General features: G+C 27.7%; 1 protein-coding gene across 6 annotated transcripts; it reads right to left on the bottom strand.

The window, feature by feature from the left end:
• Positions 1-407: 407 nt before the first annotated feature.
• On the bottom strand, positions 408-13,984 carry LOC132928491 (protein lingerer). 6 transcript variants are annotated; one of them, XM_060993195.1, is made up of 19 exons: positions 13,827-13,983; positions 12,816-13,018; positions 11,415-11,492; positions 11,229-11,333; positions 11,046-11,145; positions 10,829-10,984; positions 10,511-10,768; positions 8,193-8,407; positions 7,968-8,124; positions 7,388-7,902; positions 6,786-7,142; positions 6,079-6,217; positions 5,755-5,924; positions 5,512-5,685; positions 4,300-4,419; positions 1,854-2,120; positions 1,199-1,369; positions 1,086-1,115; positions 408-1,013 (listed from the first exon to the last, which is right to left on the bottom strand). In XM_060993195.1, exons 2-19 carry the CDS (start codon positions 12,948-12,950, stop codon positions 891-893), a joined length of 3,270 nt encoding a protein of 1,089 aa, XP_060849178.1. In that variant the 5' UTR covers positions 12,951-13,018; positions 13,827-13,983; the 3' UTR covers positions 408-890. The 6 variants fall into 6 exon arrangements, with proteins under 6 accessions (XP_060849178.1, XP_060849176.1, XP_060849177.1 ...); XM_060993193.1 differs by having other exon boundaries at positions 10,823-10,984; XM_060993194.1 differs by lacking the exon at positions 13,827-13,983 and adding an exon at positions 13,287-13,440 and having other exon boundaries at positions 10,823-10,984.
• Between the last annotated feature and the right edge of the window lie 1,856 nt (positions 13,985-15,840).

Below are 15,840 nucleotides of genomic sequence, written 5' to 3' on the forward strand. Positions count from 1 at the left end.
TCAATCCAAATTAAATTGTATCAACTTTAAATAACCTATTAAGCTGGTTCAGTGGCGTCATTTCAACTTTTTTTAATACGCATGGCATATAGGGCAGATCATTTAAGCGCAAACCACTATAAATTATTCCAGCCAATCAATTTATAAAGTGGGCCAAATTACTACAATATTGGATTTTAAATACGCAAATGTATACCCTACAGGTTCAAATGACGCCACCGAGTTGGTTACATTTGAGTTCATAGATTTATATGATCAAAATTGTTTGCTTCTTATTTTAAATTAAAATATTGTAGTATTGTTTATTGAACATTTCAATATTCTTGATTTTTCAAACATATGTTAATTTTCAAAATCAGTATGTCAATAAGTCATATTATATCCAATTAAAAAAATATACGATTAGGTTCATTTTTAATACATATATTTTAATGAAGGTACTAACTACATATAGACAGATGATTATTTATCCACCCATGGGTTACAATTAAGAAAAGATATATAGATGTAAATAATCATATTTAAAACATAATCATTTTTCCCATATAATATTATTACATTTTTGTTTAATTAAACATAAAAAAAATTGTAAAAAAAAATTATTTTAGGTGGGGAGGGGGAGCATATAATACATTTTTCGTTTTGTATAAAATAAACATAAAAAAAAAAAATATTTAACTCAAAATAATAAATTATTACATCTGGTATTTATGATCAAAATGAAACATTACTCAGAAAAAAAAATGATATTTGATACTATTGAATAAACAAAGGGTTTAAGGGCTTAAAAGGAGAAAATGATACGTCTGTATGATCACCTTTCTCCCAATGGGTAATGCTCATTAACGACTATAGACAGGTCGTCAAAGTGTAAATGCACATGACATAAGTCAGTTGGAGTTCCAGTAGGGAGTAGCTCCTTGGCTATAGTTCTGCTTAACATTCACCTTGCTGGCTGTAGGATTTACGGATTGGTTACGACTCATATTGCTTGTTCCGTTGCTTAATTCTTGCTAAAATCATACAAAAACAAAAATAAATAATAAACACCATAATGTATTTAATAATTTTTTTTTTTAACTTACCCCTTGCCTATTCGGAACTCTCATATCAATCTAATTACAACAAATGGAAATTAAAATTAATTTTTAAATTAAAATACAAAATAAAGTAACAGATTTATTTTTTTAATTCAAACCTGATGGTGCAAAGGTGCGATATGATGAGGTTGTGGGTTGCCAGGAGGCAGAGGAGAGATGAATACTGGAGCATAACTACCGGCACTATGATGACCGCCAACTCCACCATTATTTAAAGTTACAGAAAATGGTGGCGGAGATTGAAATGACTGTTGTTGTTTGTCATAAGGCTAAATAAAAAATTGTTTAATTTTTATGGTTTTAATTCAATCAATATAGAATTTACGGAATGATTTATTTATCGAACACACATTATTTTATAATTAATTAATTTTTTTGAAAATATTTGTTATAGTCTTAATTTTTGAGTTTTTATTTTTGAATGACCACATACATCTATAATTTCAGAATATTATAAAACAAAATAGAGTATTTTGATAAATAAAAACCAAAATTTGAACTAGTAGTTTAATTAGAAGTATAAGTATTTAAGGTTTAGGTAAGAGATTAAAAATATTCTGCTTTAGAATATGAAATTAAAAATTTATGTTGTCATTCAATGAAGTAAGAAACAAAAAATTATAATAATAAAAAATATATATTTTTTTTATGTTGTTTTATTTTGAATGGAAATTATGTAAAAAATTTTTTCAAAAACATTAAATATTTAAACAAATGACTGTTTGATAAATGAATTGCTCAGTATATACTTACACTAGCCTTATTTAATGTTGACTTGCTCGAATACATAGCAGCGAGATCAGACGAATTTGTCTTGCCCTGAGCTTGAGATGTCTGTTGACCGGACACACCTACTTTGCTTGAACTTCCATAGTCATTACTTGAACCAGTGACTGAAGATGATCCCAGAGTTTCATAAACATTGTTATAACCAGCAGGTGCAGCTGCAGTCTTACTGTACCCAGACATTGTATTTGTAGCTCCTGTGCCGTGACTGGTTGCACTTGCTGCTGGCGCCATCTGATAACGAACCGCGTCGGTGTGTTTTTTCAGTGTTTCATTTTATTATTTATTTATTTTATATATTAAAATAAACATTCATAAGAGTTTTATACTGATATTATTTTTTTTACTTTTTTTGAATTTGTAACCCAAAAAGAAAAAAAATGATATATTTATGCATAAATATAAATATACATATACTATATAATATGTATATAAAAAATTATACGCAATATGTTTATGTATATATACACTTATTACTGTTTTTGGTTTTATGAAAAAGGATTAAACAAAATGTTTGCTCCCCCAAATCCTGAGAAATTTTTGATTCAATGTTTTTACAACTAATACTAAGGAAAAGGATGTCAAAATAAGTTGAAACTGGATAAGGTGATTTGGATGATTAAACATTCATCAAGTATTTTGTTCGTCCGTTGTGTAGCAATAGATCTAACAAAAAGAAAAAAAGAAAAAATCATACAGAAATATGCTTAAGAACCGAAGTTGCAATAAAATTAAAGTGGTGATTTCAAATACACACCCTTATTTACATCTTAAATCTGTTTCTTAGAATTGAACCTTAAAATGTGTTAATAAATATATTAAGTTAATAACTTCTTATTTGGTAAGTGAATAGTATATGATAAAATTTTAATATACATATAATTTATAATATATTAATACTCGAGAGTTCAATATGAGAAGGAAACTCGTTGACTATAAGTCACACTGTTAAATGGTATTAAATCAGATAGTATACTATACACATTAGCTGCATTTACAGTAATAGGTTGTTGAGGTTCCTTCTTATATTAAACATAATAGATATAATGGTATTTTTCAACTCAATTATTTATGTCTCAACAATGTTTAACTAGGAAATAAAAAAAGAATTTCTGCAAAGTATATAAAATATTACAATATGATAAATAATAAATATTTATCCAAAATAATATATTGAAAACTGAATAATAATTTAAATGATGAAAAAAATTGACAGTAATGAGTTGTACAATCATTTCTGTAAACCTAAATCGATTAACTCGAGAAATTAAGTTTGTTTGAATTTATTCGAATGCATTACTCACTAAAGTAAAAATATTTTGATAACACATATAAAACTGAGTTTAGATATTTCATATTTTGTAAGATCCTTGGAGGACCAGTTTAAAAAAGATTTGTATGATTATAAAGAAGAAATGAAGACTACTTGTTTGTATAATATATATTATTTAATTAAATGTTAGAAATAAAGACACACAAACAACCAAATGTTTAAATAATTATTACACGATATTTTTAAAAACATGACATTAATATTTAAAAAATAATAAAAATGTATTTAAAATATTGAATAATTATCACAAAAAATGAAAATAATAATAAAAATATTTAATTATAAATTCAAAAATGAAAGACTTATTTTTGTTTCCTGCAGATTTTCAGTTATCAAGACTACTGTAAAAATATTCAATAGTTACTTTAAATTATATAAATTTACATGAAATAAAACAATATATTTCCAAACACCCAAATATTACCATGCAATTTGAGGATTAAAAAAAATTATAATATTAAAATTTTAGAACAAAATAACACCATCACATTATTAAAAAATCAAAGTTTGTTTTAAATATTTGAACAAGCATTTTGATTTTACATTTATAGTTAATTTTTGTTTCTTATCAAAACTCAATTAGCATTTATAAAGATAATTTAAATACTGGTAGATGAATTTCATAGCCCCGATATTAACAAACCAACTTAATTAAATGTTTAGTCTTCAAATTAGTTCATATTAGTTTAGAACAAACATAACTCATACATTTATATTATGTTATTGCATTTTATAACTTTTATTAATAGCTAATTTATAACTTTAGATGATGCTATATAAATATAATTAATATATTTTAAGTGCATTTCTTTGCGAATATACTATCAAAACAAATAATATCATAAGATAAATAATTTATATCGAAGAATATTAAAAATGTTCAGTTATATTTAAACAAATTTTTGTTTTTACTATAATTATAAAAAGGTACATAAACAATATTGTTAATAATAATATATTTTTAATTATTCAAATTATAATTTAAGGAAGCAAAATAATTTTGTGATCTTGAAAATTAAATTTATAAATAATAATAAAAAAAATATTCATTATATATAGAATATAGATTAATTAACTTACCGGGTACATTGTACCATACTGGAACGGATTAGCAGGTATAACAGATTGTCCATAATAATATGTATAGCTGGGAGTAATGGGTGGATTCAATAATGTTTGCTGATGAGCCAAAGTTCCAGACTAAAGATAAATTAAAAAACCATTAATGTCATATGTTATTTCATAAATAATTGAAATGAAATAATTCATTCATTCAATGTTAATTATTACAAATAATTGATAATATAAATAATATCAAACATATCAACTCATCCCAAATACAATTAACATCAGTAATTATTAATTAGTTTGTTCATATTTATAGCTTATAAATTTAACAAACAATGGACATTTTGTAAAAACAACTAATAACTATGCTAACATTTAAGTAGTGTAGTTATGTTGATTTATAGTATGATAATTGATATTTTCCAATAAAGACTGAATAATTGAGTAATTTACAAGGGATCTTCAATGAAAACATTATTTTGATTCAGTATCACATTTTTTTAAATTAATAATCGATGTATATAATATATTTATTTTATAAACTATCACACAGTACTTAAAATACGAATTGGTAATAACTAGGGAGTAAATATTTATGTAATAAAAGTCAAAATACATATTAAAGATTAAAACATTAAATATTTAATGCTTTAAAGTTATATTTAATATTACTTTTAAAATATAAAACGTACAATATACAAAAAAAAGTATTGAATAAAAAATCTATTGAACGAATTAAATTAATTATCAAGAATATTTTTTATTACTGATTTTATATTTATATAACACACATATCAATAACAAAAACCATTTACCAATTTAAATCTTATAAATTATGACAGATTTAACATTTTTGCCACAGAATAATGATTATTGGGTTAATATAAAGTTTATACCTAACAATTTATAAACATATCATATTTTATTCAATGTTATGTGTTGTAGTGATAACAAATTCATGATAAGATATATCATAACAGTGATATAAACTCATGTGTTGATAATGCAATAATACAAGAATAAGCAATTTTATGAAAAAAAAAAATTAAAAAATATTGATTAGAACACAATTTGTGTTTTCATTTGTCATAACTTTGTGATGCATCTGAATATTTATATTATTTATTATTTAATCAATATTGTTATATATTTAATTCTAACATATCAAAAAATTGGTTTGAATAATATAATATTATGATTGACACTCAATTATAAATATATTACCTGCTGTGAAAGAGTAGATGAAACTGGTGAAGCATTATTGTCTGTGCGTGCATATCTTGAATCTGTTAGTGATGAATAACCTGCAACGTTGGAAATACCAGTTCCAGCAGTTTCTCTTCCAGTCAGACTTGATGATACATTAGGATACATTGGATCGGGTGAATAAAAGTTAGTCTGAAAATATTAAAATAATATTATTTATATTTCAAGTTCAATATGTTTCTTAGTTGCTATATATTTTACCATATGATGAGGTAACCTTGATTGCACCATTTGTAAATGTTCCTCGCTATACATTACAGGATGAGATTGGTGATAGTATCCAGGAATACCCTGTTGGCTTAATATATACTGAGCACCAACAAGCGGAGCAACACCAGGAGGCATTCCTGATAGTACACCACTTTTATTTGCTAAAATAATTTTTTAAAACATGATTGATTTTAAATTTATAATAAACATTAAAATATTATAAATGAAATTAGTTTCTTGATAGACTATATCTAAAGACATCCTACAATAAAATAAAAAAAGAACAAACTAAAAAAATTAAATTCAATAATTTACTTGTTGGTGTAGTCGTTTTTGAAGTCAATAAAGTACTCTGTGCAAGTCCAATGCTTGACGTTGTACCACTTATATTATTTCCATTTGGATTACTAGCACTCGATGTCAGTGAGTTATTTGAAGGTTGAGACTGATCATACTTAAAAGAACAAAATGATGTTAATCAATATTGAGAAACACTAGTTATATAAAAACATTGTTGTAAGCTGAATAAAATAATTCTTTTTATTACGAAGTATTATTTTTAGTTAAAATATTATAATTACTAGACTATCTATAATGCAGTATTGATAATGGGGGGGGTTTAGATATTACAAATAAACTAATCATTAGTTTAATAGTATTTTAAGCTTTAAAAAGCACTTGTCATTTACTTATTCTAATATAATTTTAAGTATTTTAACAGACCCTGATTATAAGTATTAAAAGTTTAAGAGAACAGAGTAATGAGTCAACATATTTTTGGGCCACTTCACTTCATTCACCTAAATTTTAAATACTTGGCAAATAATAACTATTTGTTCATAAATAGATGAATTGATATTCAATATATTTGAAGTCCCAAAAAATATTTTATTTTGCAAAATATGAAAAATTAACTAAAAATACATGCTACCACTCAAAAACATTCATTAGCTATAACTTTAAAAATAGTGAAAATTACAATATTTTGTTTTAATGTTGTTTTTATATTAATTTTTACTTACCAGACTTTCTTTAGTAGAATTAGTAGTTGAAGTCAAAGACACAGTTGACTTAGACAAGTTTGTATTCCCAGTTTGATGTAAATTTTGGTGTATATAGTTAGAGTATGTTGATGGGGTATACATTGATGCTAAATTTGCAGCTGAAACAATAGGAGGGTAGGAAATTCCAGATGCCTGATATGAGTGAGGATTTGGGTATGAATAAGAAGGAAACTGAGGTTGTGCTGCTGTTTGGGGGTAATTAGCATTTAAAATTGAATGATTAGACTGAGACAATTGAGGAATGTGGGGATTTGTACTATTTACACCAATGTTGGATGCAGTTGTACCATACAAACTTGTGTGACTGGATAAACCCTAAAAAATTGTTTGAATTATTATATTAAAATAAAAACTTAAAAGGATAATTTAAATTGTTTTTAAATTCCATTTGACCCGGTTTAAAACATCAGTTATCAATATTTTCCTGTATTATTAGTTTTAGGTTAAATATATTAACTATAACGTACTGTCATTAGCAATTTAAAGTTTAGTAAAAATTTAAACAAAAAAATAATAATACAAAGAACCAAAAACCAAGATTGAAAATTTTAGATACATACTTGAGGATTATTAGAATAAACTGAAGAGTTATAGATTGATGTTGGTTGTCCAGTATTAATATTTTGGTAAGGATTAGCAGCTGTGGCATTTTGTTTAGTTAGATAATCAGCAGGAGGAGGAACACCTGGGGGTGGCCCAATTTTAGTTGATGGCTGAGGTGTTTGATTTACTTGAGGTGATCTTTGAGTTTGGACTGAAGCTTGATTAGAAATTGTTGAATATTCAGTCTGTGTTAGTACAGAATCTACTTTCTGAGCAACTGAGTCATCATATTTAACAACAGGTGGCAATGAATTTTGATCTTGTGATGGATCACAAAGTTGTGGTACATCACCAGATAGATCAACTGCACCAAATGATACATCTAAGAAGTTGATATTGACACTAGAATCTTCAGGTGGCATTTCAACAGCACTTAATGGTATCTTAGATGGAGGGGGTATGCGAGCACGTAAAGTTGGTTTTTTCCCTGGACCTATTGAATTTTCTTCAAAAGGTGAAGAAACAAATTCCACTAAACCATAACAATTTAAATTTTAGTTTGGTTATTAAATAATAGTTCATTTTTTATATTTTTACCTGGAGGATGAGAATTAAATGTAGTAGCAGCTGGTGGAAGAGTAACTACTTTTTTTTGTTGACTTTCTTGAGTTAATGAGGACAAGTATTGAGACTGTTCAGGAGTCAATGTTTTGCTATTTGCAATTGACGCCGCAAGTTTTTCAGAAGCTACATTCTAGAATTAATAAAAAAAAATTAATTTTCAATATAGTACAAATATGTTTAAATAACTAAAATAACTACATTAGCAGCTGCTGCTTGCTGGTTCGGTGCTTGCACAGCATCATTCCAATCTTCTACTTCTACATAAGCATTTTCATTTGGTTTTGATACTTCAACTTCATTGTTAACAGTACTCTCAGTACCACCACTAGGTGTAAATACTTTAGTGTCAGCTAATGAACCAGTATACTCTTCATTGTCCCAGTCTTCAGGTGATGGAAATGTACCCCAATTTTCTGAAAAATAAATCAATCGATTAGATTTAAAAATAAAAATAAAAAATAGAAATTACTCAATTAGCTAAAGCATATAATTTCATAAGAATATTGTTTTTAACTTGTAAACCAATACGACATATTTTAAAATGGTAGAAATAGATTCATGGAATCAATATGTGTTTAAACTGTTAAAAAGTTCATTAAATCATAATATGATTAAATTATAATGACATCAAGTTTAAAATATTATAAAATAGTTACAATTGTTAAAAAAAGTTTGTTATTTTTTGATTAATTATTAAACTATACCTATATCCAAATTAGATATTCAACTGACTGAAAAACAAAATTGTGCCAATGCATTTTAGGATTTTTTAAAAACTGCATGATTAGAGAAAACCTACAAAACGATTGTACATTTTTATATTGACAATTTTTGATGATGTATTTTTAATATTTCTTAATTTATATAATTAGAATTATAATAAATTATGAAATAATGACACTTGAAACAATTTCAATTGAATGAGGTCATTAATTTAGTAAAATTAGTAATATTAGGAAATGACCAAAATATGTTATAAGTTATAATTAGAACATGGATTTTAATGTTACAAAAATAAGAAAAAATGCCTTTAAAAATATTACTTGATGCACTAATAATAAGACACAGTAAAGAATTCCATGACAAGTGTTTTTAAAATAATGTTAAATAAAAATCTATTTATACTATTCAAATTTAAGTAATTTAGCATTGTCACAATTTTTATTAATCTCAAAAAAAAACTTGTATTATCTGCCTGAATATTACAACAATTTTGTTTGTCAAACCAGTGTACAGTTGCTTTTATCTGGTACTTAGGTAAATTTAAATATTTCCAAGAAATATGTTTTTTTTTTTTAATACAAATTTAAAGTTCTTTGATGTGTAAAATAAATGTTGTACTTGAAAAGCAATATTTTTGGGAAATCAAAAATAGTTATTTTAATCTTCATATATATGTATATGTGCATCCTAGTTGTTGCTGAATATTATTTTTATTAGATAACAAAATTACTGCAAATCATATTTTGATTTAGATACTTGTCTTGTATATAATTGATTTGAAAGTATCTATATAAATATTTTATAAACTGGTCTTATGATATATTAAACAAATAATTTAATGTTATTCAACTTATATATATATATATATAATACATCATTATGATATACTAATTTGTATTTATAGAAAATTTTTTATGATTACCTACTAAAAAAATTAATATTTACATTTAAGTTTTACCAGTAAATGATCATTATTGATAATATAAAGTAAATTAGTTTAATCTTTAACAGTATACATTTTATTGATTGTAGAACACCCACAATTATACAATTATAGAAAATCAAATATTTAACTTATTTAATGGTTTAGTCGTCTAGTCTTCAGTTTAAACAGTTAAACTATAGAAGAAAAATTAAATTAAGAGGATGTCAGCGCACTGTTTGTTTTCACTCTCTAGTCCACGCGCAACATAGACAAAACGCATTTATGCAGTATGAGTAGAACTCAATCAATTTTCGTTCTAGAGTAAATATAACTATTATAAAATTAAATGTTAAAGTTAAAGGTTATTTAAAATTGATGTAATTTATAGCTATTTCTAAACGATATAATTAACGTTGAATTGGGAATAATGGAAAAAACTCATCATCTTATACTCGGAAATATTATCAAAATTTAATTTTATAATAGGTATATTTACTCTAGAACCAAAATTGAGAAAATTCTACTTAGACTGCGTAAATGAGTTTTGTCTATGTTGCGCATGGGGTAGATAGAGAAAACAGTGTGCTGACATCCTCTTCTAAGATTATATGTATTAGTGATGGGTCAAACTGTTCAAATCTCGAACCTAAACCCTTGAAGTTCGGTTCTGTTTGAAATTTGAACTCGGCATGAAAAAAATTCGAACTGAACTATCAAGCATTTTTTACCATTCGAAAATTGAACTTGAAAATATTTGTACAATTCATCAAAAGTTAATTTTTTTCAAAAAAATAAAAATTGATAATGATTATTTAGAAATAATTAGACTATTGGCGATAGAAAGTTATAAGCTGTAACGGTGTATTACCTTTCTTGGATTCTTTAGCAGTAGGATTGTACCAAGTGTCAATTGGTTGACTGAATCCACTATTGTTGCCACCACTTGGTCCTGAATTACCACGTTCACTGTTTTGGAACATACGAGTACCTCTAGATCGACCATTATAACGAGGTCCATTCATGCCTCTTCTCGAACCTCGGCTATCAGAACGGAAGCTACGATTCTCACCACTAGCACCATCTTCAGTTAAATTCTTTTCATTTTCTTTGTTTTCACGTTCTCTCCCTGTAAACATAAAATAAAATAAATGTATTCAAAACAAGAGAAAATTACACTAACATTTACGTGATTCTCCAAATCTCTGACCTCCTTCGGTCGGTCTAGGCCTATTAGTAAAACCTCCTCGGCCTCCACGACCACGACCCCGTCTCTCACTAAATCCACCATTGTTTTGAGCAGTTATACTGGCTGCTTGTGTAATGGTTTCGTCCCATTCAGCATCTAGTTAAATAAAATAATATTTATAATATGAAATTAAATGATAAATTATATTAATAATCACCTCCATCTGCTTCACCGTTTTTCATCAAATCGTCTTTTTCTTTTTTGTTTACACTACTAGCTCGATTTTTTTTCTTCTTGCCTGATGTTGACCATGATTCCTAACAACACATATGGTACATTTAGTTAAATTAAGTTAAGGAAAATACAACAATAATGATATATAATTTGAACTTAAGTATACCTGTGGTCCTTCCAAAAGTGCATCAATAGTTAATGCAATATCTAAAGCATTGTCATGGAGCGCAATAACTATTTCGTCTTCTGTTTTTTGAGTTATTTGCATCACCTAACAATGAAAAACAATTTATAATATATATCTAATGGTTAATGTAATAATTTTATTACTAAAAAAAAATCACACACGCACCTGTTTTATCTTGTTGTTGATTTCTTCATCAGGTTTAAAATCAATAATTTTAGCAATTCTGAGTTGCTCTGCTGTTGGCTAAAACAAAAATGTATAAAAAACAAAGTTATTAGTGCTTGTCAATTATATTTCAGTTACTCAACATAATTTTAAATGTTAAAAGTATCCTTACTAGTTTAACTATTAATTAATTGTTAATAAAAAAAATGAAAAATACAGATTTTTAATAGATATTAAAGATATTGAAAAGTTTGATAATATTTTGACAGATAAACTTTCTTTGCATTTTGTTTATCATATATACAATTACTTGAACATATATTATTTACAGTGTACTTATTTTATGGAGTTGTTTACTGCAAACCAAGTATATTTGACAAATAAAAAAAAGAAATTAAAAATAAAATTAAGAATACAGTTTTTTTATGTTTTGTTTTAAACATTTCAAAAACATCTATGTATTTTCCAAGGTATTTTCTAAGATATTGAATTGTTTTTAATAAAATAAACATATAGGTAGGAACCTATATTATTATTTAATAAATAATAATATTTACTTATTATAATACTACTATATTTAGATTTGTACTAAATTAATTCTTAATTAATTAGATAAAAATATCATTTTAACCATATCATCAATACATATTTTTAGAAAAGTGCAAACAGGTATTTCAACGCATCTTCTTATGTACCTATAACTTAAGCCTATTTCATAAATACCACATACACATACAGATGTGTGAAATGTAATCTTTGCTATCATACAATATGTATATAATTAAACAGAACTTAAGGAAAAGGACAAAAAAAAATATGTTGGATTAAAACTAATGATTGTATCTTAGTCTATAAAGCAATGCTATTACCTAATTTTCTTATAAATAAAAAAATTTAAAAAGCATTTTAATTTTATTGTTGTATTACAACAAAATAGGCAATTATAATTTTAATACTAGATATTGAAGCAGTATAAATATCTCCATTAAACATAAAAACTAAGGTACCTGTCTAAATGTTGTTGTTTCATAACAATACCTGTAGATAAGTATGTCTTACTCGAAGAAAAAAAGAAATGATAATATTTTAATTTACATAATAAAGATACTTTAATGTTACAAATGACCCTAATAATTAAATAACAAACTAAAACGATAAAATAATTTTTAAATAATGTTCAATAAAATAAAATAATTATCTACCTCTAGTTAAATAAAATATGAATTTTGTAAATAACTAACTGTGGATTCAATATTATTTCTTTAAATTCAAAGTTTAACACAATCTAACAAATACTGTAAGATATAAGGTAATCAAAGATAGACACCTAACATATTCATATTATTTAAACACAATATACAATAAATAAAAGAGAATGTAAGCTAAAAATTAAAAATTTACCTGCAATTTTTCTTTTTCATGTGTTTTGTTAGGTACTGCATCCTTTGTGTCGGCGTTCTGTAAAGTTGTATTGGTAGTGCTATTCTTACCAGACGTCTTGGCGTTGCGATTCACAACACCTTTAACGCTGCTCATTATAATGTATTTATATTTTCACTAATGGTTCACCTATTCCTTATGTACAACGATATTTACAGGGTAATCTGAAATCATAAAACAAACTGTTGAATAGATTTGATGCAATTGCTACAAGGTCAAGAATAAAACCCGTGAATAAGCGATATGTTTAAAGAACGACTGATCAAATGACAAACATTGCAAGCACCCCCCTTCTAGCAATCAAGAGCGACAAAAAAGATATATACATGTTATAATAATATAGGTAAAGCAGTGAATATCAATCAACACTACAACTATTACAACAAAAACAACAACAATATTAAAATCATTAATAATAATGTAAACATTTACAGGTATATTGTGGTACAAAACGAAAAACGTGAAAAACCGACCGGACTCCCTTTGTCGCACACGTCCAAAATTCTTTTCTCATATAAATACGTGTGAAACACACCGGCGGCGTCAGCGACAAGGGTGGTGGCGGTGAGGAGCGTTGCGGCAGTGGTATTGGTCAGGGGGTTGGTGGTGGGGGGAGTGGGTAAAAACACGCTAAGGGAGCATATGTGCGGTTTGGCGCGATAATTACGGAATTCCCCAATACAGGGAAAGGGACATAAAATCGCAAACCCGTCGCGGTTTTCCGATGCGGAAACATCTTCATACGACAACGGGTCGGTCGGCGTACCGAGGACATTACGCGACAGCGTTCCGCGCGCGAAACATGTGGTGGGGACTGGCGTGCTGGAGAGACGAACGGCGGACGACGCCATTCCGACGACCGAGAAATCGGCGAAAACCTGCGGTACCGCGTCCGCCGATGTCGCGATCGACGGGCCCAGCGATGGCGGAGCCCGTCGGCAGACAAAATAATATGTTTTGAGACGTACTTACCAAAATACGATACACATTTAAAACTAAACACGGGAACGCGATCGATGCATTTAACCTCGGTATCAGACTAACATTATTTTTGTACACAAAATGTAAATAATGAAATAAAAATACATTGGTGTGTGTGTTTGTGTGCCAGTGGGAGTGCGTGCGTGCGTGTGCGCAACAACGATGCGCATGTGCACGCCGGCTAGAACGAGACGGACCGAACCGGCCGGCCGTCAAGCCGACAGAGACGCGATGAGTCATGGAAGAAACGGCGTAGCTGCCGCCACTGACAGTACTCTTTCCGCCATGCTATAACCGCGACCCGGATACCACCACAGTTCACAATAATATTTTGTATTGTGTTCGGGGAAGACAAAATGTTTTCTTTTCTCTACGGCTAGTACGACTTTACCGGTTGGCGGTTTCCCACGGGGATAAGGAGCATCGGCCGCGGTGTTTCCTATAACTCTTTTCCTAGTATTCTATTATTTCTTCCTTAATATTATTCCTCTGTCGGATAATCGTGAATAGGACGCACAACGGCAGAATCCGTTGGTCCGTGTTTTGATAAGTATTTTCGACGAAATTAATACTTGCACTTCGATTTTTGACGGTAGGGTTTTCGTAGCATTGTCGGTACTCGGTAGTCCGTGCATCCAGCGCCAGATGGAGGTACCGGCGGTACCGCTGCTGCGGACTTGCTGACTTGTCTTGACAGTTGACACCATAGACATTAGACAAGAATACTAACTACATAATGGCTAAAATTATGTATTATGTAACAATATTATATTTGTATATTTTATAATGTACTAAAAACTAAAAATTTATTTTGTACTTTGCTGATATGCTATACCGTAGTAGTAGTCCAGTATACTATTTACTGTACACACATACGACATACCCAGTACTCGTTAAAATAAACACAATCACAACGTGGAAAACTTTGTGAGCTGGAAATAAAAATTTTTACAATGAATACCTTGGAATTCTTCATTAATTGTGTTATACAAACATGCAAAAATGAATTTATAATTGCAGATATTGAATATTTATTATAGTATTTTACATGTTTACCAAAAGTAACTTCAAAAAGTTTAGAACATAATATAAAACAATTAAGAGAAAGAATACTTATATTTTATATCTATAGAAAAAATAATTAATTATTTTCATGATGAAAAACTTGAAATTATTAATTTTTGTATTAAAGAAATTGGAAATGTAATTAATATTCCCAATAGTGTAGATGAATACTTATTAGTTTGTTACGTATGTCAAGTTGGGTGACTAAAGCTAGCCAATCTAGGTGACTGATTTTCAGACGACTAGTGATGACAGTGAAGTAGTGACAAGAAACATCGTATACTCGGTTGCGTTTTAATGAATACCAGGCGCCAAACGTTTATAATGCAAGCCAACAACAAGATAGCGCAATGACTATGAATTTAGTTTATACACTTTCAAACCAAAACCGTCCAATTTGTCGTTAAAAATATCAGAATTTCATTTTTTAACGGAAATAAATTATTAAAATCCATAGCAATCTAAAAAGTGTGTTTGGCATAGTTCGAAACTTTTTAAAATATAATTTGTTTAATAGGTATATAATGAAATTATGTGAAATAATGATTTAGTGTATAGAAGTTAATAGTAATATTATTATTATTACCTAATTCATATTATTTTGCATCAATTAAAAACAGATAATATAATTTATTATTTATATAGTTAAATTTTCAAGTAGGTGACCCTTAAAGTTGTTTAAAGCTGGTTATTTAAGAGTGTTCTAATTGTTACATTGTTTTTGTGAACGATAACTTGCAGTTTCTCCCCACAGTTTATACAATGTTATTACCGGTTCAATGTTATCCTTTAACGATAGACGTGCGCAGACTTCTGAGTCAGCCGAGTTAGGTATGGCTAAATTCAATCTGACCCCCCCTTCACCTGGCATGATCATACAGGAAAAAAATTATAGACATTTTCAAATACAAACTTCGAAGTGACCCTTTTCACATTTTGT

This window comes from Rhopalosiphum padi, chromosome 4 (assembly GCF_020882245.1).
Source record: "Rhopalosiphum padi isolate XX-2018 chromosome 4, ASM2088224v1, whole genome shotgun sequence".
Classification (NCBI taxonomy): Eukaryota; Metazoa; Arthropoda; class Insecta; order Hemiptera; family Aphididae; genus Rhopalosiphum; species Rhopalosiphum padi.

Coding starts and splice junctions, on each gene's coding strand:
- LOC132928491 (XM_060993193.1), bottom strand. CDS start 12,950: ATGAGCAGCGTTAAAGGTGTTGTGAATCGCAACGCCAAGACGTCTGGT. Junction 11,493..12,815: donor ATGAAAAAGAAAAATTGCAG/GTAAATTTTTAA, acceptor TTTTTGTTTTAG/CCAACAGCAGAGCAACTCAG. Junction 10,985..11,045: donor AAACGGTGAAGCAGATGGAG/GTGATTATTAAT, acceptor TTATTTAACTAG/ATGCTGAATGGGACGAAACC.